Here is a 27,561-nt window from a genome sequence, read left to right as displayed (position 1 = left end):
GCGTAATGCAGTTCAGCTGACTCGTAGGGGATGTAAATCTGGACCTCCATGACCCCTCTGCTTCCACCCCGATGGCAGAGATTGAGAGATGCTTGTCAGCGGTAGAGAATCCACACACAGTCTAACAAAATACACAAAATCTTCCTCATCCTGACTCTTCAGTCAAGCCTAAGTATTCTAGAAAATGTCATTGTTTATTTTCCACCCACTCGCTCCCTAATTCTCTCTACACCAAAATATACCAATCCTCTCCAACACACTCCCTTTGCTACTCCCATAGAAATAGAGGGACTAGAATGGACATTTCCGTTCAAGTCACCGTTCTGTGAAGGGTGAACCTGTGGCCATATTGAGTGTAAAGCCGAAACGTCTGTGTACACTATCCCTGATGCAGTAAACAAATATACAGTACCAGTCAAAAGGTTGGACACACTTACTCATTCCAGGGTTTTTCTTTATTTTTTACTCTTTTCTACGTTGTAGAATAATAGTGAAGACATCAAAACTATGAAATAACACCTATGGAATCATGTAGTTACCAAAAAAGTGTTAAACAAATCCAAATATGTTTTATATTTGAGATTCTTCAAAGTAACCACCCTTTGGTTTGATGACAGCTTTGTAAACTCTTGGCATTCTCTCAACCAGCTTCAAAACTTTTCCAACAGTCTTGAAGTTCCCACATATGCTGAGAAATTGATGGCTGCTTTTTCTTCACTCCGCGGTCCAACTCATCCCAAACCATCTCAATTGGGTTGAGGTTGGGTGATTGTGGAGGCCAGGTCATCTGATGCAGCACCATCACTCATCTTATTGGTGAAATAGCCCTTACACAGCCTGGAGGTGTGTTTTGGGTCATTGTCCTGTTGAAAAACAAATGATAGTCCCAAACCTGATGGGATGGTGTATCACTGTGTTAGCCATGCTGGTTAAGAACACCTTGAATTCTAAATAAATCACTGACAGTGTCACCAGCAAAGCACCCCCACACCATCACACCTCCTCCTCCATGCTTCACAGTGGGAACCACACATGCAGAGATCATCCGTTCACCTACTCTGCATCTCCAAAAGACACAGCGGTTGGAACCAAAAATCAAAAATTTGGACTCATCAGACCAAAGGACAGATTTCCACCAGTCTAATGTCCATTGCTTGTGTTTCTTGGCCCAAGCAAGTCTCTTCCTCTTATTGGTGTCCTTTAGTAGTGGTTCCTTTGCAGCAATTCGACCATGAAGGCCTGATTCATGCAGTCTCGTCTGAACAGTTGATGTTGAGATGTGTCTGTTACTTGAACATTAATTTGGGCTGCAATCTGAGGTGCAGTTATCTCCAATGAACTTATCCTCTACAGCAGAGATAACTTTGGGTCTTCCATTCCTGTGGCGGTCCTCATGAGAGCCAGTTTCATCATAGCACTTGATGGTTTTTGTGACTGTACATGAAAGAAACTTTCAAAGTTCTTGAAATGTTCCGGATTGACTGACCTTCATGTCTTAAAGTAATGATGGACTGTCGTCTCTCTTTGCTTATTTGAGCTGTTCTTGCCATAATATGGACTTGATATTTTACAAATAGAGCTATCTTCTGTATACCGCCCTAGCTTGTCACAACACAACTGATTGGCTCAAACGCATTAAGATGGAAAGAAATTCTACAAATTAACTTTTAACAAGGCACACCTGATAAGTCAAATGCATTCCAGGTGACTACCTCATGAAGCTGGTTGAGAGAATGCCAAGAGTGTGCAAAGCTGTCATCAAGGCAAAGGGTGGCTATTTTGAAGAATCTCAAATAAAATATATTTTGATTTGTTGATCACTTTTTTGGTTACTACATGATTCCATATGTGTTATTTCGTAGTTTTTATGTCTTCACTATTATTCTACAATGTAGAAAATCTCACTGTCAGCGCCTGTCGAACACTGCTTTCCCACAGTTCTGTTAACTTTACCGCGAGTGAAGCACTAGCTAGCTAGTGCAGCCAATGTCTCAAGGTGACAGCTAAAGCACAACAAACAGTTATATGTCAAGTATGGCATTAACATTGTATCCAAAAATGATACAAACTAAATTAATCCTTAAATATTATACTTTAAGATGGGGTTTTACCACTTTGATATTAGCTTGCCCTGTTCGCTGCAGAGGACGAACTTCAAACAATCAGCAGGTTTCCAGTGTGTGAGTTAGAGATTGTAACTAGACTAAATGAAAAATCTGTTGATGTGCCCTTGAGCAAGGCACTTTACCCTAATTGCTCTAGATAAGAGCATCTGCTAAAATGTAGCATCAGGATTTTATTAATTATCATCTAAAAGGCAAAACTGGTCCAAGATCTGAGATGCTTTATGAATAGTAACTTTCGCCAACTTTGTTATTGTTGTTGTCATGCCGAACAACAGCAGAGTTGTCCAGAGCAGAAACAGTGTGACCTGGCCAACAGGAAGGTCAGAGGACTATTAGTGACTTACTTTAAAACCACAATCTGTAAGATTTGCAGTAATCAGGTCACATGGCCAGGAAAAAAGGTATGAAACCACCCATGCGCCATCTAAAGATCTGAATTGAAAGGCACAAAGGGAGCATCTGGTATAACCCAGATGCCCTAAACCCATACTTATGCCTTTTTAATGAACATCCTGACTTGGCAGGAAATGACTAATAGCATCCCTGCTTCTGCTTCCACTACCCAAAATACCCAGAGGACATCCATAGCCTGGTAGACAGATACAGATCTGTCAGTCAGTCAGTCAGTCAGTCACTAACTCACTCACAGTTAACAATGCATGCCAGGCACACATACATATATAAATATGTTGTGTTGCCATACACACTGAGTATACAAAACATTGGTCCACCACCTAAAGGACATCCAGTCAACTTGACACAACTGTGGGAAGCATTGGAGTCAACATGGGCCAACAAGCTTTCGACACGTTGTAGAGTCCATGACCCGATGAACTGAGGCTGTCTAAGGGCAAAAGGTGGGTGCAATATTAGGACGGTGTTCCTAATGTTTGATATACTCAGTGTACACACGGGATAGGTGCAGTGAAATGTGTTGTTTTACAGGATCATAGTAGTAGTACAGCGCCCCTGGAGCACATTAGGGTTAAGTGCCTTGCTCAAGGGCACATCAACAGATTTTCACTTTGTCGGCTTGGGTATTCAAACCAGCAACCTTTCGGTTACTGGCGCTAAAATGTTAACCACTAGTCTCTCTGCCTCCCTGCCAGGGATCTAGCAAGTAAGAGTGCCACAAAACTCTCCAAGGGCCACAGCTATGGAATGTCGTGTTTAGCGGGCCATCATCGGCCTGACTGCCTCTGCAATCTCAGTCTTATCCTCTTTGATAGTAACTGCCAGGGAAAGTTATTTAACTTCATCTCTGATTCAGTCTTGTTACTCAGAGAGACAGAGCTTCTCACAACAACCCTGCTGAAATAACTGATCATTATAACTGATCATTGACAATTTTGTCTTCAGTAATGATTCTTATAACACTCAAACGGCATATTCTGAATCTGTTTGATAGGTTATTAATAGCTTTTGTTTTTATGGAGTCCATTAAGCCATGACACAAGTAACCAAGTTATTTTGATGATGAAATAGGTAGACCAGGGATGGGCAACTACAGTCCTCGAGGGCCTGAGTGGTGTTACACTTTTTCTCCATCCCTAGCAAACACAGCTGATTAAACTAATGTCATTCTAAACTGAAGATCATGATTAGATGATTATTGGAGTCAGGTGTGTTATCTGGAGCTGGGGCAAAACTGTGACACCAATCAGGCCCTCGAGGACTAGAGCTCCCCATCGCTGAAGTGGACTATAATAAGTGCAAGTTTTGAAGAGATTGTAGCCTAATCTTTCTGAGTAACTTGTCCAAACATCTCCATTTTATGAAGCATGGAATGTTCAAACAAGTTGAGCAGGTAGCTTACAGGTTGTGTCAGGTCCCAGACAGTCTTGTGGTGTTGACAACTGCAGGAATTAGCTATTCAACCATATCCTTGAGGCACTCTTTACTGTCAGCGTCAAAGGAGGATCTCTAGAGCAGTGTTTCCCAACGCCAGTCCCCCAACTGCACATATATTTGTTGTAGACCCAGACAAACTCACCTGATTCAAATTGTCAACTAATCATCAAGCCCTGAATGAGTTGAATCAGCTGAGTTTTTCTGGAGTTACAACAAAATAGTATGGTGTTGGGGGACTGGAGGACAGGAGTTGGAAATCATTGCTTGCACAGTCAAGGATGATCGGCTTACAGCAAAGATAATTAGGGGTGTTTGGTTTTTACGTACACCATAGACCTGAGATTACATAACCCTTGTGGCCAGGTAGGCTCGATCAGATCAGTGGACAGTGTCTGCTGGTTTCCTGCTACAGGTGTGGATGGACACGCATTCATCATGCGCAGGAATGTGTTTTCAAATATGGAGAGCAGTGAAAAAGGGAGGTTTCCTCTCACTAACGTATAGAGATTTATCAAAACAAACATATGTAGGTAACTCTTAAAAAGACATTGACAGGCAATCCTTGATACCTACCTTTACAAAAATAAACAGTGTTAATTTGTATGCAGTATCAGTGGCGATTTTAGCAAAGCCACAACACAACACAAAAAATACATGATTTGCACTATGACGGTGACAAACGGTGTCCACAAACTGTTAGGGCCTACATAAAGCTGTCCCAACAGCAGTCCCAACACCTTACCACTGCTACACCTGGCTATCAGCTGAGCCTTGTCTGGCAGCGAAACAGTTCATTCAGCCTCATTTACTGCCTTTAAAAAAAACATAGCTGATATGGCTGACTTGCTTAAACAAATGGGGTTTCTACTGACAATTGAGATGTACAAAACACGGCTTAAAGGGACGACAAGCGGATAAGAGGCAATCCGTAATTTCGATTAAGACATTAATGAGCGAGCTAGACAGACATAGTCAATAATACTAATTGTTCAGCACTTTTGAAATGTACAGCGACAGAATTCAGAACATGGTCCGTTGAATAGCAGGCTAGTGATTGCTTTGCAATGCTTGCAGTTAGCCACTGATTCCTTCCATAACACTCATTGTTGAATTTGCGATATCCAACTAGTTGTGTAATGTTTATGTCCCATAGGGCGGCGCACAATTTGCCCAGCGTCGTCCGGTTTTGGCCGGGGTAGGCCGTCATTGTAAATAAGAATTAGTTCTTAACTGACTTGCCTAGTTAAATAAAGGTTAAATAAAATGTAAAAAATGTCCAATTGCCGATGAGCACCGATACGTTTTATCTATAATTTCTCTTCATATGACAAGGATTAAAAAGGATTTGCCAGTAGATTGTCGACTTGATTGATGATGATGACTACTAGCTTTTTGAAAGTATGACGTTGACATGATCAGTCCAATCAAAGCTACTGTAGATATAAAGTGATTTGACGTCATTTTATCTGTGGCCAATGACCTTGACCCTTCTTGGATGGGCACTGTAACTCTATGGCAGCACCCAAGGGGCTTGAATTTCGAGCTTTACCCTTAGATTTGGTGGTGACATAGTGTCCCGATGAGTAACAGAACATTGAGCGCTCCGTATTTTCCGCTGGCTGTCCCACCACCACAGAAAGCACTGAGCTAGGCTGAAACACCTGCATTTTGGAGCTGTCTTACTCAAAAAAGCAAAAAAGAGACCATGTTTGTATGCGGCTTTATTAACTCAATGTATATATTTTTTTACATAGCTTGAAAAGTGATATGTGACACGTATCAATGCCAAAATAACATGCAAAGCAGGCGAACCCCCCCCCCCCCCCCCCCAAATGTGGGGCTAAAAATGTGGGGCTCAGTGGCGACCTGAAGGACCCCCACCCTGAAGGACTGGCTGCAAAATAGCTAAGGTTGAACTGCAGTTTAATTACAAAATGACTGCACTACTACAGTTACAAAAGTGAGGATGCAGTAAATGTTAATTGATCTTTTGCTGCTGGGTGTAGGGAGGTGTGCCCCTTATTTTGTCCAATGAGGTATTTTCAGAAAATATATCTGTCCATTAAGGATCCATCTGGGATTCAACAACAAAGAGGACACCCCACCACTTTTTGGTAAACAGCTGATGGGGTGGAGAAATATATCCACTTTCAAATTCATAGACAGAGAAATGGATGCAAGGACTGACCATCCATAGCTGTTCCTCTGCAATCTCAGTCTTTTCCTCTTTGATTGTAACTTCCAGTGAATGTTATTTCACTTTATCTCTGATAGTCTTGTTACTCAGGGTAACAGAGCTTCTCACAACAACCCTGCTGAGATAACTGATAATTATAAAATATTACAAAATAAATACAATTTGGTCGATAACAAAAAACATCCTTACTGAATTTAAAAGTCATCCAATAATGAATCCTCTACAATATTACATGTAATCAGTTTCTCCTCAACCCTATTATGTGCATGCTTTGAAAAGGTTGTAGTCTACTCCTTCTGAGTAACTTGTACAAACATCTTCATTGTATGAAGCATGGAATGTTGAAACATGTTGGACAGGTAGCTTACAGTTAGTGTCAGGTCCCAGACAGTCTTGTGGCCTTGACAACCACAGGAGATAGCTAGTAAACCACACCCTTGAGCCACTCTTTACCACCAGCCTCAAAGGAGGATCTCTGGGAATCACTGTTCACATAGTCATGGATGATAGGCCTACATTAAAGATAACCAGGTGTGTTTGGTTTTACGTAGACCATAGACCTGAGATGATATAACACTTGTGGCTATCTATAACCCAAAAATGTACTATCTAGAACCTAAAAGGGTTATTTGGCTGTCCCCATAGGATAACCCTTTATAGAACCCTTTTTGGTACTAGGTAAAAACCCTTTTGGTTCCAGGTAGAACCCTTTTGGATTCCATGTCACAGAGGGAACCAAAAAGGGTTCTCCTGTAGGGACAGCCGAACCCTTTTGAAACCCTTTTTTGAAAGCGTGTACGCTCAAGCAGATCTGTGGGCGGTGTCTGCTGGTTGCCTGCTACAGGTGTTGTACAGGTGTGGATGGACAGTCAGTCATCATGAGCAGGAATTTAAGGTGTTTTCAATGAGGCAAAGCAGAACCTAAAAGGTGGGAACCCAAAGGGTTTTACCTATTACCAAAGAGAAGTGAAAAGGTGGTGTCCTCTCACTAATCTATAGAGATGTATCAAAACAAACAAATATGCAGGTAACTCTTTAAAATAACATTGACAGAGGCAGGCACAAGCTTGGCAGGCAATTTACAGGTAGCATCAGGTCTCAGACCTGTGGCCTTAACAACCACACCCGTGAGGCACTCTTTACCGCCAGCCTCAAAGGAGGATTATACATGAGATAAAAGTGATAGTTGAATCATGTTCTAAAGCTTTACAGCAGGGATCATCAACTAGATTCAGCCATGGATGATTTTTTTCTTAAGCGGATGGTTTTTCTTGAGCGTAGACTGCAAATTGACCACGAGAAGTCCAAACAGATATGTTTGACTAAAAGTGAATAATTTCAAGCCTTGCTTATATTTGTTCACATGTCTCTCTATTATGCATGGGAATACTCAAGAACAGATTTCTTAAATAAGAATCACTTGGGACTTATTTCCTGGTGTTTTTACAGTTTATTATGTTTGCTCATTAAACTTGGGGCACATAAAACCACCCGGCCACCAGTTGGGGACCCTGCTTTACAGTGTTTGTTTACAATAAATAAAAAATATTACAAACAATGTAGTAAAACAAGCTTATATATTGGGCTCTGATGGGTAACGCAGGTCATGAAGTATTTATAGGTTATATTCTTCAAGACTCAATGGCTAAATATCATTAATTTAAAAATCAAGGGAACCCCTTTTGGCCTACCGGTAATTGTAACCCCAGATCGAAGCACAACTTCCATAGGCTAAGAAATCACATTTTACTTCAATGTATAGTGTCTACATTAAATATTGAATTTGTTCACATCGACACAAGAAGGAACCTTATTAAACAATCCACATCTGTTTTCATTTAACCAAATTGTGTCAGGACCAACAGTTTTTTTTCGACATGGCTGCTATTAATTTACTGACAACTTTATTGCGCTACATGGAAACGTTTACGCAGTCTTGCAACCAGAAGTGCCTGTCCAATGGTACGTATTGCGAGTGTGGGCTGCACCGTTGCTACTGTAGGTGGGGTTTTTCGCATATATATACATGGTTGTGCAAATTCCCAACCCCCCTGCAATCTCAGTCTGAGAAAGTTTCACAGTCCCTACCTGTGGCCAGCTGGTAAGATATCCAATTTTTGATTCAATATACCTTCTGCAGGAAATTGAGCACCTCGACTTCCAATCCTAGATAACAATAATTTGTTGTTGTCATGAACCATTATATTTAGCATTTGGGAACTCTCCTTTTTCGGGACGTTGAAACGTGTTTAGATGGGAAACTAACTTCCCTGTTTCTTTGTCGCTCTGATCTGGTAGCCAGTGGCTGTGGCGCAGTAGTAACATTTCAGAGTTATTTTGATTCCTTATTTTCTGTAACGGTTGCATTTACCTGAGTGAGCAGATCATGTTATGTCTTGAAAAGCAGAAAAGCATTGTGAACTAACTGAGTAAAAGTGACGAAACGGTTAAAGTTTTGTGTGAGTTCTACATGATTCCAGTTAGGCGCGGTCATCACCAGATTTTTTGCTAACATTGTGCGATAGATGGGGGCAGTTTGTTCTGCAGTGACATACATAATCTGTACAGCCTCAAACACATGTCTATCCAGTTGTTGTAGGCATATAATTGTATTCTATGGAATGATGATTAGCAGATCTAAGTGGCAACCTATCATAGGCAGAGACATTGTTTACTTTTGTGAGTCCATGAAATACAGTTTGACAAAATATATGCATGGTCTGTTACTGTAGCATATTCTGGCATCAAATAATTAGTTTTTCAACTATAATTATTTTAGAAATTCAATAGACTTTGGTGTCAATATAGAGGATATTATTAATACTGTACTGTGGTTATTACTGAATCCCCCTATTCCTCTCTGCAGACCTGTTCCACCATGTCCTTCGTTGCAGCCTTCCTGGAACAGACCGTCTATCTGGGCATGCCCGATGACATGGTAGGGTTCTGTTCCACTTGCTTGAGGAATAGCCTTGAATCTGCAAATATTTACCAGGCTGTGTTTCTACATTTCTAGCCAGATAGAGAGGAGGGGACGGGGGAGGACAGAGTGAGAGCAAAAGTGATGGATGTTGAGGGTAAAGAAAGAGGGTCAGTCTGAGACAGAGAGTCATGGGAGGAGAGATGGATGACCATACTTATCTTGTGATTCATAGAAGGAATTGAGTAGGTGGAGCCCTTCGGTTCAGAACCATTAGAAACCAAAAATACAAAATGCACAATTCCTTCTCTTTCCCACTCTATCCCTATTCCTTGTATGGGATGTTTCTCTCTTTGCTTCTGAACTATTCTCTACATTTTGTGAAGGCATCCATTGATTCACTGCATGGCAGCTAAGTGAAATTGTTCTGTCTCAGACCTTACTCAATCAGGGCACTGTGACTCCCTACCCGCATTTCAGTGCCGATGGGGATGCAGGCATCTTGGATAAGGCCATCAAGGCCAAAGGTGAGGTTGTCACACACACACACACACACACACACACACACACACACACACACACACACACACACACACACACACACACACAAATAATGTTTGAATGTGTTAGAATAGAACTCACTCCGTGTGTAACATGAGGCAGCATAGAAGGACATTCTGGGAGGGAATGTGAGCATGTGTGTACATGTCTGTTTCTATTGTCTTTTGCTTTGGGAGCAGTGAAAGATTTCTCACCGTAAGCCTGGGGCCACACAGATTCTTTGTGTTAGTTAAAAAATGGATAAGGGTTCATGGATTAAGCTAGGCAATGGTGTTTCCTAGAGACGGGTTGGCTGTTTAGCAACAAAACTGACGAGTGTACAACTATGTGGCAAAACAGATGGGATTGGCTATACTTTGTCTGAAGTTGTTGGTTAGCTATCTAGTGAATTTTAGCCATATTAGCAAAGAGAGTACATTAGTCAAAACAAGACATGGTATCAATAAAAAGATACCCACGATTCCCTACATGACAGCTTTTTGTCATTTGTTGCTAGCTATCTGACCGTTCAGAATCATAACACACACCTTCTGGCCACACCGATGCATGCTCATCATTTTCGTGACGTTGTCAGCCAACCCATCTATTGAACAAGTCATTCCATCTTGTCTCTGTGACGTAGGTGTAGATGAGAACACCATCATTGAAGTGCTGGTGAAGAGGAGCAATGCCCAGAGACAGCAGATCAAAGCTAGCTACCAAAAGGCTAGTGGCAAGGTAAGACGGGACACCCACTAGGTGCGTTTGGTTTGGCAGCTCGTGGGTGGAATTCGCACTTCAGGATCAATGGAACGATGCAAAACGTGCAAACTCCAGCCACCTGGTGCACCTGGAAAGCTAAAACACACACGTGTATGACTGTGGAAGTGTGTATCATCCCTCTGTCTGCAGCCTCTGGAGACTGCCCTGAAGTCAGCCCTAAATGGAGAGCTGGAGGAGGTGGTTCTGGCACTGCTCAAAACACCAGCCCAATATGACGCCCAACAGCTCAAACTGGCCATGAAGGTACACATGCACGCACTCACTCCTACTAAGAATATACAATACTACAGATGGTAACAGATACTGTATAGTACAAATGTTTAAAGAGTAATGAATTGTTTCTAAAGAGGAAGCTGTGATGACGTCATCCTGTATTCTTGTTCTGCTGTTTAGTCAGACCCACCCACTTCCTAACACCCTACCCATAGTGACTCATTCTGCTTTATTATAGTGTTGTGTAATAACGGTGGGACTTTTAAAATGGGTGGGACTGTCTGTATTCTTTATACAATGGGTGGAACTGTTTTAATATGTGAGGAGATGGTAAGAAAAGTGGTGATGAGTACCTACTGTACTTTAAGTTTCACGGTACTTTAAGTTTCAGGATACACAAGTCTGTGCATGTGCAGTGTGTGTGAGCCCAGCTAGCACATTTGGTTTCTAGGAAGTTGTGGGAATGTATGTTTTTGGTTTCCCATTGGTTCTGGTAACTAAGCCATACGTTTCCTGACTGGTAAAATGGTTGCATGGAGGTTCCTATGGTTCCTTTAAAGTTTTCCTGGGAGGTTTTATTAATGTTCTAAGAATGGAAATTATAGTTTATTTAAAGGTAATTTAATAAGGTTCTGTGAATATGTTTCAATTAGACTTTTTTATACTGAACAGAAATATAAATGCAACATGTAAAGTGTTGGTCTCTGTTTCATGAGCTGAACCCCCCCCCAGGTTATTTCTCAGATTTTTGGAACAAATTTGTTTACTTCCCTGTTAGTGAGCATTTCTCCTTTGCCTAGGTAATCCATCCACCCTACCGGTGTGGCATATCAATAAGCTGATTAAACTGCATTATCATTACACAGGTGCACCTTGTGCTGGGGACAAGAAAAAGCCGCTCTAAAATGTGCCGTTTTGTCACACAACACAATGCCACAGGTCTCAAGTTGAGGGAGCATGCAGTTGGTTTGCTGACTGCAAGAATATCCACCATAGCTGTTGCCAGAGAATTGAATGTTCATTTCTCTGCCATAAGCCACCTCCAACGTTGTCTTAGAGAATTTGGCAGATTGTACAACCGGCCTCGCAGACCACCGCAGACCATGTGTAACCATGCCAGCCCACGACCTCCATCAGGCTTCTTCACCTGCGGGATTGTCTGAGACCAACCACCCGGACAGCTGATGAAACTCTGGGTTTGCACAACCGAGGAATTCCTGCACAAACATTCAGTAACCGTCTCAGGGAAGCTCATCTGTGTGCTCATCGTCCTCACCATTGTCTTGGCCTGACTGCAGTTCGGCGTCGTAACTGACTTAAGCGGGCAAATGCTCACCTTCGATGGCCACTGGCACGCTGGAGAAGTGCGCTCTTCACGGATTAATCCAGGTTTAAACTGTACCGGGCAGTATGGCGTCGTGTGGGTGAGCGTTTTGTTGATGTCGATGTTGTGAACAGAGTGCCCTATGGTGGTGTTATGGTATGGGCTGGTGTAAGCGACAGACAACGAACACAATTGCATTTTATCAATGGTCATTTGAATGCACAGAGATAAAATGACAAGATCCTGATGCCCATTGTTGTGCCATTCATCCGCTGCCATGTTTCAACATGATAATGCACAGCCCCATGTCGCAAGGATCTGTACACAATTCCTGGAAGCTGAAAATGTCCCAGTTCTTCCATGGCCTGCATACTCACCAGACCATTGAGCAAATTTGCGATGCTCTGGATTCACTTCTATGATAGCGTGTTCCAGTTCCCACCAATATCCAGCCATTTTGAACCGCCATTGAAGAGGACTAGGACAACATTCCACAGGTCACAATCAACAGCCTGATCAACTCTATGTGAAGTAGATGTTATGCTGTATGAGGCAAATGGTGGACACAACAGATACTGACTGGTTTTCTGATTCACGCCCTTACCTTTTTTTGTATCTGTGACCAACAACTACATATCTGTATTCCCAGTCTTGTGAAATTCATAGATTGGGCCCTAATGAATTTATTTAATTGGACTGATTTCCTTATATGAACTGTAACTCAGTAAAATTGTTGAAATTGCGTTTTATTTTTGTTCAGTATAATAACACGGCTAACTTAGTTTGCGTTAACTCCAATCACAGGACACATGGAACTTAATTTGCTAAGGCATTATTAATCATGCAAACACATTTCTTTTTTTAATTGTGGCATGGAGTCAGTCCGATTCGAACCTATAATCTTCTGTTCTCTATCCATGGAATTAGTTTATTGCGCCATGCCATATCTTTTTAACACATACAAAGCGGTTCATTTTAGTCTATTCAAACAAACACCATTTCAAAGGAAAATAAGTGCTCATTAAGATCAGGTGTGGCCAATTAATACATTTGAATACATTTAAAGCTGCATTGTGTAACTTTTTGGGTGACCCGACCAAATTCACATAGAAATGTGAGTTATACATCTGTCATTCTCGTTGAAAGCAAGTCTAAGAAGCAGTAGATCTGTTCTATGTGCACTTTTTCTATGCTTACCGTTAAGTTTTGTTTTTGCGTCTTTTACGTTTGGTTTTGTACACCAGTTTCAAACGGCTGAAATTACAATATTATTGGTTATGGAAAATATATTTGACCCACCACCTCAATTCAGTCTTATGTGTCAACATTTTAAATTGTGTTTTTTACATTGGATAAAAGTACAGACTCAGAGCTACAGTGGTATATCATACACTGCAATTGAGGAACAATGGGAAAGTAATTCTGCTTTGAGAAAATGGTCCTTGAATGTTTTGGTACACCTACTAGAGAGCTCTTCTTTGTCTACACCCATTCAGCATCGTTCACACCCTCTTAAACCCCACCCATCTCTTTAAGGATTCACATGAGGCCATGTGCTAAACAGAGTGAGTAAGGTAGTGTAGTAAACATCCAAAAATGTCAATACTAAAAGTGCTGAAAGTAATATAAAAAATAGTAATAAAAATACACTCTCTAGTCCTATATCCTAATCTGACTTTGGTGCAGGTCCTGTTCTTCATATTGCCGTTTCTGGTAAATACACAGTATATTAAATCAATGTATTTGTCACGTGTACAGGATAAAGGTGTAAACGGAACAGTGAAATGGTTATACAAATATTGTCTAAATTGATGGTTCATGTGAAAGAAATGCTATAACCACCAACCTAGCCACATCAAGCTAAGTGGAGGGGTCACTATTGTCTAGACATGTACACATGTTCATGAAATACAATAGATCACCATAATCACCCCCAGACACACCTGGCTAACTTGATGGGTTATGTAATCGTCTGGCGAAGTGGAGTATTCTGTTTAGACAGGTAGGTAGCTGAACAATAAACCATAATCCCAACCCATAGCTACAGTACAAATGGATTGTTGTAGCTAGCCACCATGCATGAAATGCTGTAGTTTGAATATTCAGGTAGCTAAAGCGAACCAACTAGGTTCAATGTTAGCTAGCTAACAATAGACTATAACTAGAAATGGAAATGGATTGCAGATCATCCACCTAACGTTAGGTTGCTGGCTGGCTAGCTATCTTTCGCAAGCTAGCTAACAGTACGCTTTAACTTAAAATGAAAACAACTTATTTCTGACTAAATTAGAAATGTATAATACCAGAAAATGAAGCTAGACTCTTACCTGTATACATGGATGAACACTTGTTTGTCCTGTTGTCAAGTCACTATAAACAAAATGTATTTGTTTATATTTAAATGCCTCTCCTGTAGTGACGTGCGACATACATTTAGCTTCCTGAAAAGGTCACATTTCATAGCGGTTTAGATGGTACAATGATTCTCTACGCTATAGTTGCTTGTTTTCTCACAAACTGAATTTAGGCCTAAATTCGCTTTATAACGTTCTTTGAACGTTTTAATGTTTTATTGTGGTTTTAGTAAATGTTAAGGTAATGAAATGGCAATTATTATTATATATATATATTTTTTGGTCAAGTTCCTTAAATGTGCTGAGAATGTTCCAAAGCCAAGCAACTATCCTGCACCATTCCCGGAAGGTTGTATGCAAAATAACCATAGGACAACCACGCTCTCACCAAGCTCTAGGAAACATTTGGTTCATAGAACATTATATGCTAGCAGTGCGGTGTCTGGTATAGTGATAGACTTGTAAGTGCAGGTAGTCCCCTGTTTGCCTATTTTGTTCCATTTGGGGTATAAGGAACATGGCCCTGCTCTTTGTGTTTGTGTCATCCGATCCTGGGCTCTTTTGTCTCCGCTTTGACTCGTGACCCTTTTGTCCTTGTTGACCCTTCACCCCTCTCACCTATCTCTCTCAGGGATTGGGCACAGATGAGGATACTCTGATTGAGATTCTGGCCTCCAGGACCAATAAAGAGATCAAAGAGATAAAGAAGGTCTATAAGGAAGGTGTGTAATATGTTTGTCTGCAATATGTAAATGTCCTGTACATGATGTGATAGTTATAACAAGCCAATAATCCTGGCTTTTTTTCTTGCTAGAATACAAAAAGGAGCTGGAAAATGACATCAAGTCTGACACAGGTGGAGACTTCAGGAATGCTCTGCTCTCGCTCTGCAAGGTGTGTGTGTGTGTGTGTGTGTGTGTGTGTGTGTGTGTGTTATTGTTTAACTTCGGATGAATAGTTTGGAACAATAAACCCACCCCCCTCCCCCCCTTCACACACTGTAGGCTGCTAGGATTGAGGACTCCATGGTGAACCAGGAACTTGCTGACAGTGATGCCAGGGTATGGAGAAAAGAGGGAGAGGGAGTGTGTTTGTGTCTGTATGTGAGAGAATTTAAGAAGTCAATGTGTAATGTGATTCCTGTATGTGATGCCTGTGCCTACTCTATCGGTCCATAGGCCCTGTATGAGGCTGGAGAGAAGAGGAAGGGAACAGACTGCTCTGTCTTCATAGACATTCTGACCAACAGAAGTGCTTCTCATCTCCGCCAAGGTGAATATGTGACGGCACAGCTCTGTGAGCTTAAGTCTACTCGAAACATGGAAAGTTATGCTGCTTTGAAAGTTGACAAACTTGTAAAACCACTAGGGGTGTCCCCAAAAACAAAAAAATCTTGGTCGACCGAAAGATGTCCTTATTTATTTTTCCATATATACAGTGCATTCGGAAAGTATTCAGACCCCTTGACTTTTTCCGGAATTTTGTTACGTTACAGCCTTACTCAAATTAATCAAATGGTTTTTTAGCTCATCAATCTACAAAAATATCCATAATGACAAAGTGAAAACCGGTTTTAAGACAATTTTGCAAATGTATTAAAAATACAAAACAGAAATACCTTATTTACATAAGTAAGTATTCGAAATTGAGCTCCGGTGCATCTTGTTCCCATTGATCATCCTTGAGCTGTTTCTACAACTTGATTGGAGTCCACCTGTGGTAAATTAATTGGACATGATTTGGAAAGGCACACAACCGGTCTAGATAAGGTCCCACAGTTGACAGTGAATGTCAGAGCAAAAACCAAGCCATGAGGTCGAAGGAATTGTCCGTAGAGCTCTGAGACAGGCTTGTGTCGAGGCACAGATCTGGGGAAGGGTACCAAATAATTTCTGCAGGATTGAAGGTCACCAAGAACACAGTGGCCTCCATCATTCTTAATTGGAAGAAGTTTGGAACCAAGAAGACTTTTCCTAGAGCTGGCCGCCCGGCCAATCTGAGCAATCGGGGGAGAAGGGCCTTGGTCAGGGAGTCTGACAGAGCTGCAGAGTTCCTCTGTGGAGATGGGAGAACCTTCCAGAAGGACAACCATCTCTGCAGCACTCCACCAATCAGGCCTTTATGATAGTGGCCAGATGGAAGCTACTCCTCAGTAAAATGCACATGACAGTGAGCTTGGAGTTTGCCAAATGTCACCTAAAGACTCTCAGATCATGAGACTTTGAACTCTTTGGCCTGAATGCCAAGCATCACATCTGGAGTAAACCTGGCACCATCCCTACAGTGAAGCATAGTGTTGGTAGCTTCATGCTGTGGGGATGTTTTTCAGCGGCAGGGACTAGAAGACTAGTCAGGATCGAAGGAAAGATGAAAGGAGCAAAGTATAGAGAGATCGTTGATGAAAACTTGCTCTCGAGCACACAGGACCTCAGACTGGGGCGAAGGTTCATATTCCAGCAGGCCAACAACCTTAAGCACACAACCAAGACAATATAGGAGGGGCTTCAGGACAAGTCTCTGAATGTCCTTGAGTGGCCCTACCAGAGCCCGGACTTGAATCCGATCAAACATCTCTGGAGAGACCTGAAAATAGCTGTGCAGCGCCACATCCAACCTGACAGCACTTGAGGATCTGCAGAGAAGAATGGGAGAAACTCCCCAAATACAGATGTGCCAAGCTTGTAGCGTCATACCCAAAAAGACAACAAAGTACTGAGTGAAGGGTCTGAATACTTCTGTAAATGTGATAATTCTAAAAACCTGTTTTGGCTTTGTCATTATGGGGTATTGTTTGTAGATTGATTGAGAGGGGGGGGAGGGGGGGGGGGGCTATTTAATACATTTTAGAATAAGGCTGTAAAGCTCTATCTTTATATGTAATGAAAGTGTATGTGTGGGTGTATGTATATACACCCACACACACAGTGCCTTCCAAAATAATTCACCCCCTTGGTGTTTTTTTCCCTATTTTGTTGCATTACAACCTGTAATGCAATGTAATGTATTTTTATTTGGATTTCATGTAATGGACACACACAAAATAGTCAAAATTGGTGAAGTGAAATTAAAAAAATATTTAAAAAAATACACACGTAAAAGTGGTGCGTGCATATGTATTCACCCCCTTTGCTATGAAGCCCCTAAATAAGATCTGGTGCAAACAATTACCTTCAGAAGTCACTTAATAAATTAAATAAAGTCCACCTGTGTGCAGTCTAAGTGTCACATGATCTCAGTATATAAACACCTGTTCTGAAAGGCCCCAGAGTCTGCAACACCACTAAGCAAGGGGCACCATGAAGACCAAGGAGCTCTCCAAACAGGTCAGGGACAAAGTTGTGGAGAAGTACAGATCAGGGTTGGGTTATAAAAAAATATCAGAAACTTTGAACATTCCACGGAGCACCATTTAAAAAATAAATAAAAATAAAAATCCATTATTAAAAAATGAAAAGAATTAGGCACCACAACAAACCTGCCAAGGGAGGACCGTCCACCAAAACTCACAGACCAGGCAAGGAGGCATTAGACAGGCAACAAAGAGACCAAAGATAACCCTGAAGGAGCTTCAAAGCTCCACAGCGGAGATTGGAGTATCTGTCCATAGGACCATTGCTTAAAGAAGAAAATAAGCAAACACGTTTGGTGTTCGCCCAAAAGGCATGTGGGAGACTCCCCAAACACATCTCATCACCCCGAGAACATCATCATCATGTTTTTCATCGACAGGGACTGGGAAACTGGTCAGAATTGAAGGAATGATGGATGGTGCTAAATACATGTAAATTCTTGAGGTAAACCTGTTTCAGTCTTCCAGAGATTTGAGACTGGGATGGAGGTTCACCTTCCAGCAGGACAATTACCCTACGCGTACTGCTAAAGCAACACTCGAGTGGTTTAAGGGGAAACATTTGAATGTCTTGGAATGGACTAGTCAAAGCCCAGACCTCGATCCAATTGAGAATCTGTGGGATGACTTAAAGATTGCTGTACACCAGCAGGAACCCATCCAACTTGAAGGAGCTGGAGCAGTTTTGCCTTGAAGAATGGGCAAAAATCCCAGTGGCTAGATGTGCAAAGCTTATAGAGACATATCCCAAGAGACTTGCAGCTGTAATTGCTGCAAAAGGTGGCTCTACAAAGTATTGACTTTGGGGGGGTGAATAGTTATGCACGCTCAAGTTCAGTTTTTTTGTCTTATTTCTTGTTTCACAATATGTTGTGTAAATCAAATGATATACCCCCCCCCCCAAAAAAATATATATTTTAATTCCAGGTTGTAAGGTAACAAAAAAGGAAAAATGCCAAGGGGGTGAATACTTTCGCTATGTATGTATGTATGTATGTATGTATGTATGTATGTATGTATACAGTTGAAGTCGAAAGTATACATACACCATAGCCAAATATATTTAAACTCAGTTTTTCACAATTCCTGACATTTAATCATAGTAAAAAAAATCCCTGTCTTATGTCAGTTAGGATCACCACTTTTATTTTAAGATTGTGAAATGTCAGAATAATAGTTGAGAGAATGATTCATTTCTTTCTTTCATCACATTCCCAGTGGGCCAGAAGTTTACATACACACTCCATTAGTATTTGGTAGCATTGCCTTTTTAAAGTTTTTATCTTGGGTCAAATGTTTCGGGAAGCCGTCCACAAGCTTCCTATAATAAGTTGGGTGAATTTTGGCCCATTCCTCCTGACAGCTGGTGTAACTGAGTCAGGTTTGTAGGCCTCCTTGCTCACACACGCTTTTTCAGTTCTTTCCACAAATTTTCTATGGGATTGAGGTCAGGGCTTTGTGATGGCCACTCCAATTCCTTGACTTTGTTGTCCTTAAGCCATTTTGCCACAACTTTGGAAGTATACTTGGGGTCATTGTCCATTTGGAAGACCCATTTGCGACCAAGCTTTAACTTCCTGACTGATGTCTTGAGATGTTGCTTTAATATGTCCACATAATTTTCCTGCCTCATGATGCCATCTATTTTGCACCGGTCCCTCCTGCAGCAAAGCACCCCCACAACATGATGCTGCTTCACAGTTGGGATGGTGTTCTGCGGCTTGCAAGCCTCCCCCTTTTTCCTCCAAACATAACGATGGTCATTATGGCCAAACAGTTCTGTTTTTGTTTCATCAGACCAGAGGACATTTCTCCAAAAAGTATGATTTTTGTCCCCATGTACAGTTGCAAATCGTAGTCTGGCTTTTTTATGGCGGTTTTGGAGCAGTGGCTTCTTCCTTGCTGAGCGGCCTTTCAGGTTATGTCGATATAGGACTCGTTTTACTGTGGATATAGATACTTTTATACCTGTTTCCTCCAGCATCTTCACAAGGTCCTTTGCTGTTGTTCTGGGACTGATTTGCACTTTTCGCACCAAAGTACGCTCATCTCTAGGAGACAGAACGCGTCTCCTTCCTGAGTGGTATGACAGCTGCGTGGTCCCATGTTGTTTATACTTGCGTACTATTGTTTGTATAGATGAACGAGATACCTTCAGGCATTTGGAAATTGCTCCCAAGGATGAACCAGACTTGTAGAGGTCTATCTTTTTTTTCTGAGGTCTTGGCTGATTTCTTTTGATTTCCCCATTATGTCAAGCAAAGAGGCACTGAGTTTGAAGGTAGGCCTTGAAATACATCCACAGGTACACCTCCAATTGACTCAAATTATGTCAATTAGCCTATCAGAAGCTTCTAAAGCCATGATATCATTTTCTGGAATTTTCCAAGCTGTTTAAAGGCACAGTCAACTTAGTGTATGTAAACTTCTGACCCACTGGAATTGTGATAAGGTGAAATCATCTGTCTGTAAACAATTGTTGCAAGAATTACTTGTGTCATGAACAAAGTAGATGTCCTAACCGACTTGGCAAAACTATAGTTTGTTAATAAGAAATTTGTGGAGTGGTTGAAGAACAAGTTTTAATGATTCCAACCTAAGTGTATGTAAACTTCCGACTTCGTGTATGTATGTAAGTATGTGTAATATATATATATATGCAAAAAAAATAACGTCCTTTTTCAGTCTAAGATAATTCTGAAAAATCCAAATAACTTCACAGATCTTTATTGTAAAGGGTTTAAACATTGTTTCCCATGCTTGTTCAATGAACCGTAAACAATTAATGAACATGCAGCTGTGGAACGGTCGTTAAGACATTAACCGCTTACAGACGATAGGCAAGGTCACAGTTATGAAAACTTAGGACACTAAAGAGGCCTTTCTGCAGACTCTGAAAAGCACCAAAAGAAAGATGTCCAGGGTCCCTGCTCATCTGCGTGAACGTGCCTTAGGCATGCTGCAAATAGGCATGAGGACTGCAGATGTGGCCAGGGCAATAAATTGTAATGTCAGTACTGTGAGACGCCTAAGACAGCGCTACAGGGAGGCAGGATGTACAGCTGATCGTCCTCGCAGTGGCAGACCACGTGTAACAACACCTGCACAGGATTGGTACATCCAAACATCACACCTGCGGGACAGGTACAGGATGGCAACAACTGCCCGAGTTACACCAGGAACGCACAATCCCTCCATCAGTGCTCAGACTGTCCTCAATATGCTGAGAGAGGCTGGACTGAGGGCTTGTAGGCCTGTTGTAAGGCAGGTCCTTAACAGACATCGCCGGCAACTACGTCGTCTATGGCACAAACCCACCGTCGCTGGACCAGACAGGACTGGCAAAAAGTGCTCTTCACTGACGATTTGCGGTTTCGTCTCACCAGGGGTGATGGTCGGTTCGCGTTTATCGTCGGAGTGAGCATTACACCGAGGCCTGTACTCTGGAGTCCGTCATGGTCTGGGGCGGTGTGTCACAGCATCATTGGACTGTGCCTGCAATGACAACAAGCTATCTCAACGCTGTGCGACACAGGGAAGACATCCTCGTTCCTCAAGTGGTACCCTTCCTGCAGGCTCATCCTGACATGACCCTCCAGCATAACAATACTGCTCGTTCTGTGCGTGATTTCCTGCAAGACAGGAATGTCAGTATTCTGCCATGGCCAGCGACGAGCCCGGATCTCAATCCCATTGAGCACCTAATGGGACCTGTTGGATCAGAGGATGAGGGCTAGGGCCATTCCCCCCAGAAATGTCCGGGAACTTCCAGGTGCCTTGGTGTGAAGAGTGGGGTAACGTCTCACAGCCAGAACTGGCAAATCTGGTGCTGTCCATGAGTACTGCACTGCAGTACTTAATGCCGCTGGTGGCCACACCAGATACTGACTGACTTTTGATTTTGACCGACCCCCCCCCCCCCCCCCTTTGTTCAGGGACACATTATTAAATTTCTGTTAGTCACATGTCTCAGTTGTTGAGTCTTGTTATGTTCATACAAATATTTACACATGTTAAGTTTGCTGAAAATAAACGCTGTTGACAGTGAGAGGACGTTTACTTTTTTGCTGAGTTTATATACACACACCACCGTTCAAAGGTTTGGGGTCACTTAGAAATGTCCTTGTTTTTGAAAGAAAAGAGCACTTTTTTTTGTCCATTTTTAAAATAACATCAAATTGATCAGAAATACAGCGTAGACCATTGTTAATGTTGTAAATGACTATTGTAACTGGAAACAGCTGATTTTAAAAATATATATTTTTTTTTTAAGGAATATCTACATAGTAGTACAGAGGCCCATTATCAGCAACCATCACTCCTGTGTTCCAATGGAACGTTGCGTTTTAATTTATAATTTTAAAAGGCTAATTGATCATTAGAAGACCCTGTTGCAATTATGTTAGCACATCTGAAAACTGTTGTGCTGATTTAAAGAAGCAATAAAACTGTCCTTCTTTAGACTAATTGAATATCTGGAGCATCAGCATTTGTGGGTTCGATTACAGGCTCAAAATGGCCAGAAACAAAGACCTTTCTTCTGAAACTCTTCAGTCTATTCTTGTTCTGAGAAATGAAGGCTATTCCATGTGAGAAATTGCCAAGAAACTGAAGATCTCGTACAACACAATGTACTACTCCCTTCACAGAACAGCGCAAACTGGCTCTAACCAGAATAGAAAGCGTGGGAGGCCCCGGTGCACAATTGAGGAAGAGGACAAGTACATTAGTGTTTCTCAAACTAGACACTGACGCCTCACAAGTCCTCAACTGGCAGCTTCATTAAATAGTACCCGCAAAACACCAGTCTCAACGTCAACAGTGAAGAGGCGAAGAAAGAGCCATATCTCAGACTGGCCAATAAAAAGAAAAGATTAAGATTGGCAAAAGAACACAGACACTGGACAGAGGAACTATGCCTAGATGGCCAGCATCCCGGAGTCCCTTCACTGTTGCCGTTGAGACTGGTGTTTTGCGGGTACTGTTTAATGAAGCTGCCAGTTGAGGACTTGTGAGGCATCTGTTTCTCAAACTAGACACTCTAATGTAAATTTAAAAAAATCAACTGCTTTTGCGACGCCCCAGTGTAGCACTGTTCGGCTGCTGGAATTCTGTGTTCAGTTTTTAAAAAATCCCTTGCCTAATGGGACAACCACAGAGCGGGCTCAACTTGACTGGCTGCCGTAAATGCCATAAATTGTCCATCTTTCGCTTAAACAATTTAACCACAAAGATCCATTTCAGATAGGCCTACTGGAATTTGTAGCTCCAGTGTAGCTCAGTGCTTTCTCCTTGGCTAAACTAGGCTTGTAATTAAACATGTTTCAGATGTATTCATATTTTACAGAAAATACACACTTTGTTATTAAGGCACATGAATGTTCAAAGGCATTTCTGAAGAAATAATAATAATCTAACATCCCTACTGTGAAGAAGGAACCAGTGCCAAATGACCAACTTCTTGAATCCCCTCTCTCTCTCTCTCACTCACTCACTCACTCACACACACAGAGAGAGAGAGAGAGGTTGTCTCAGATTTGGGATGTGCAAAAAATACATTTCCAAGTCACACATGCATCTAATATTCACTTGTGCATGTGTGAAATAGGACAAATATAAGCACCCACCAAATGATTATTTAAGTACACACACACATTTTCTCACCACCTGTTAATTACATTGTTTTTGTCATCAGTTAGACACTGAAGTCGGGCAAAATGTTTGTCAACGCACCACAAATGCTACTCGAATATACACTGCTCAAAAAAATAAAGGGAACACTTAAACAACACAATGTAACTCCAAGTCAATCACACTTCTGTGAAATCAAACTGTCCACTTAGGAAGCAACACTGATTGACAATAAATTTCACATGCTGTTGTGCAAATGGAATAGACAAAAGGTGGAAATTATAGGCAATTAGTAAGACACCCCCAAAAAAGGAGTGATTCTGCAGGTGGTGACCACAGACCACTTCTCAGTTCCTATGCTTCCTGGCTGATGTTTTGGTCACTTTTGAATGCTGGCGGTGCTCTCACTCTAGTGGTAGCATGAGACGGAGTCTACAACCCACACAAGTGGCTCAGGTAGAGCAGTTCATCCAGGATGGCACATCAATGCGAGCTGTGGCAAAAAGGTTTGCTGTGTCTGTCAGCGTAGTGTCCAGAGCATGGAGGCGCTACCAGGAGACAGGCCAGTACATCAGGAGACGTGGAGGAGGCCGTAGGAGGGCAACAACCCAGCAGCAGGACCGCTACCTCCGCCTTTGTGCAAGGAGGTGCACTGCCAGAGCCCTGCAAAATGACCTCCAGCAGGCCACAAATGTGCATGTGTCAGCATATGGTCTCACAAGGGGTCTGAGGATCTCATCTCGGTACCTATTGGCAGTCAGGCTACCTCTGGAGAGCACATGGAGGGCTGTGCGGCCCCACAAAGAAATGCCACCCCACACCATGACTGACCCATCGCCAAACCGGTCATGCTGGAGGATGTTGCAGGCAGCAGAACGTTCTCCACGGCGTCTCCAGACTCTGTCACATGTGCTCATGTGCTCAGTGTGAACCTGCTTTCATCTGTGAAGAGCACAGGGCGCCAGTGACGAATTTGCCAATCTTGGTGTTCTCTGGCAAATGCCAAACGTCCTGCACGGTGTTGGGCTGTAAGCACAACCCCCACCTGTGGACGTCGGGCCCTCATACCACCCTCATGGAGTCTGTTTCTGACCGTTTGAGCAGACACATGCACATTTGTGGCCTGCTGGAGGTCATTTTGCAGGGCGCTGGCAGTGCACCTCCTTGCACAAAGGCGGAGGTAGCGGTCCTGCTGCTGGGTTGTTGCCCTCCTACGGCCTCCTCCACGTCTCCTGATGTACTGGCCTGTCTCCTGGTAGCGCCTCCATGCTCTGGACACTACGCTGACAGACACAGCAAACCTTTTTGCCACAGCTCGCATTGATGTGCCATCCTGGATGAACTGCTCTACCTGAGCCACTTGTGTGGGTTGTAGACTCCGTCTCATGCTACCACTAGAGTGAGAGCACCGCCAGCATTCAAAAGTGACCAAAACATCAGCCAGGAAGCATAGGAACTGAGAAGTGGTCTGTGGTCCCCACCTGCAGAATCACTCCTTTTTTGGGGGTGTCTTGCTAATTGCCTATAATTTCCACCTTTTGTCTATTCCATTTGCACAACAGCATGTGAAATTTATTGTCAATCAGTGTTGCTTCCTAAGTGGACAGTTTGATTTCACAGAAGTGTGATTGACTTGGAGTTACATTGTGTTGTTTAAGTGTTCCCTTTATTTTTTTGAGCAGTGTAGATGTGCGTGGGGTTTTCCCTTTTTCATACACTGTATGTGCAACCACACATGACTTGATACTGTGTGAGCGTTTCAAGTACATCATTATTTTTCTCTCTTTCTCTCTCAGTGTTTGAGAAGTACTCCAAGTACAGTAAGGTGGGTGTGACAAAGGCTATCGACCTGGAACTGAAGGGAGACATTGAGAACTGTCTGACTGCCTTGGGTGAGATGGCACTGCCAGGACCAAGCCTAGTAATGTTCCAATGTCTTTTAAATAATCTGTGCATCACCCTCAATCCATGTCTTCTGCTGCATCACACCCTTCACTGGGCATCAGTCCTGTAACATTCCACTATGTCCTTCATTTCCTCATGCACAAAAAGCCCACACTGTGAGCAAATTAACATTGGTCTCTCGAGTATAAAATAATCACTTATAAATAGATGGGATGGCACATTATCCAAAGGCACATTCACTATACTACAACTCCTGCAATGCACTGGTCACCTCATGGCCATTCCGATATCCTTGCGACAGCTTTGGGGAATGCTGCCTCTTGTCTATGCAGCTCTATGATGTCATCTGACTGGTTTTGCTATCTGTCTTTCAGTGAAGTGTGCTGGAAGCAAGCCTGCTTTCTTTGCTGAGATTCTCAACTTGGCCATGAAGGTCTGTTTACTCTTAAGCATACTTACAGTATGTTTTATGTACTAGACAAACATTTTTAAAGCAAAAATGTGTTTCTTATTGGACACATCCATGTATTCCCTACCTGTTTCTGTCAATTTTCTACCTAATGAATACGTCTCAGTTTTAAGAGTTGACAATCTACAGAAGAACTAGAGAAGAAAACATTTATGCACATATACTATACAAGAAAGCACAAACAGATCTCGGTTCAAGCGAAGGACCTTGCACTATCTGGTTATAAATCTTCAGTTTGTGTGCCTGTGCCATACCCCAGGGTAAAGGAACCAGGACCAAGATTCTGACCCGTATCATGGTGAGCCGTTCTGAAGTGGACATGGCCCGGATCAAACAAGCGTACCAGAAGACGTTTGGGAAAACCCTCTACCAGGATATTCTGGTGAGCAAACATCTCCACTGCCAAAGTGGCAATAAAAGACAAGGAACTGTTTCCCCGACCCAGATTAAGCATAGTACTAGACCTTAAAGCTTTTTCAACAGATTCTCCATTGAGAATGAGTTTAAACCCAGGACTAGGCTTAATCAGAGTTTTAAGGACATCACATTGTATGAAGTATTCAGATTTCTGGGTCCAATTCAAGATAGGATAGAAGACTGACCATGTGTGAAATGGAGAAATTTGTAATCTGAAAATAATTGTCAAAATATGTTATATTTAAGCAATAAGGCCTGAGGGTGTGTGGTATATGGCTAATAAACAATGGTTAAGGGCTGTTCTTACGCGCAACGTGGAGTGCCTGGACACAGCGCTTAGCCATGGTATATTGGCTATATATCACAAACCCCCAAGGTGCCATATTGCTATTATATACTCTATACCAACGTAATTAGGACAGTAAAAAAAATAACTATTTTGTCATACCTGTGGTATACCACAGCCGTCAGCCAATCTGCCTGCAGGGCTTGAACCACCCAGTTTATAATATGGTGTCTAAACATTATTTATATTTTGTAGAGTAACTGTGCTCTCTCTTATCCCCTTAGGATGACACCAATGGAGACTATGAGAAGATCTTACTGGCCCTGTGTGGAAGTGACAACTAACTTTCTCTTATCTCACCAGGAGATACTGTCTACCACAGTGCATGAGTTCCAATGGAGAATAATGTACATGATGAAACATTACCCTCCAATGTCTCAAATGCTCTTGCCAAATGCTAAATATGTTTCATGACAACTATCTGAAATGGCAGTCCTGATGTATTTTCGCTACATGCTAACAGCAATAAGCACAGTTAGCATGTTAAGCAGCATTGCATAATTTAGTCTAGCTTCAGCAGACTTGGTGATCCATAGTGCAATCTATCGCACACCAAGAATATACAGTGGCATTGTACCCTGGTTGGATAACTGGTCCTTTGTGAAAATAAAGCATTTTATGTGGATCCATATTGTCTGTTGAATGTTTGTGTATATATTTTTCATTCTATGCAACATTGCATGTTAATAATTAGGCTACAAAATAATACAAAAATAATGCTCTCTATGAAAAGTTATAATTTGATAATGACCCATTGAGAATGAACCATGTCATGAGTTACATTTACAACATTGTAAAACACAGATATGGTGTGTAACACTAGAATTTCGATAGACATGTGTATTAGGCCTACAGTAAATAGCATGACAGGCTTTGGAAGGATGGTCCCGTGAGACTACAGTTAAATGTAAAGCCATTCTTGAGGAAGACCGAAAAGTAGATGACACCTTTTTATTTAAACGACTGACTTCTCAATCTTATAGACATAAGCCTAAATTAAATCGAAATCGGGTCTGCTTTGAAAAATAGATTTTATCCAATGAGGAAAAACCTGTATTAAATTTATTTTTAAACACCAGCGGCAAAAGGTTACGAAAATATGTGTTTGTTCAGACCCGGGATTCTAATCAGTAACA

General features: G+C 42.0%; 1 protein-coding gene across 1 annotated transcript; it reads left to right on the top strand.

The window, feature by feature from the left end:
• Window positions 1-8,187: 8,187 nt before the first annotated feature.
• LOC120054112 (annexin A1-like) lies at window positions 8,188-27,050 on the top strand. The gene is made up of 13 exons (XM_039001514.1): window positions 8,188-8,275; window positions 9,041-9,112; window positions 9,531-9,621; window positions 10,278-10,372; window positions 10,547-10,660; window positions 14,940-15,030; window positions 15,123-15,202; window positions 15,313-15,369; window positions 15,487-15,580; window positions 25,085-25,180; window positions 25,568-25,626; window positions 25,922-26,044; window positions 26,650-27,050. Exons 2-13 carry the CDS (start codon window positions 9,053-9,055, stop codon window positions 26,707-26,709), a joined length of 1,020 nt encoding a protein of 339 aa, XP_038857442.1. The 5' UTR covers window positions 8,188-8,275; window positions 9,041-9,052; the 3' UTR covers window positions 26,710-27,050.
• The last annotated feature ends 511 nt before the right edge of the window (window positions 27,051-27,561 follow it).

Source organism: Salvelinus namaycush, chromosome 1 (genome assembly GCF_016432855.1).
Source record: "Salvelinus namaycush isolate Seneca chromosome 1, SaNama_1.0, whole genome shotgun sequence".
NCBI classification, from domain to species: Eukaryota; Metazoa; Chordata; class Actinopteri; order Salmoniformes; family Salmonidae; genus Salvelinus; species Salvelinus namaycush.
This window is presented reverse-complemented; position numbering and strand designations above follow the sequence as displayed.

Coding starts and splice junctions, on each gene's coding strand:
- LOC120054112 (XM_039001514.1), top strand. CDS start 9,053: ATGTCCTTCGTTGCAGCCTTCCTGGAACAGACCGTCTATCTGGGCATG. Junction 10,373..10,546: donor ACCAAAAGGCTAGTGGCAAG/GTAAGACGGGAC, acceptor CTCTGTCTGCAG/CCTCTGGAGACTGCCCTGAA. Junction 15,370..15,486: donor TTGCTGACAGTGATGCCAGG/GTATGGAGAAAA, acceptor ATCGGTCCATAG/GCCCTGTATGAGGCTGGAGA.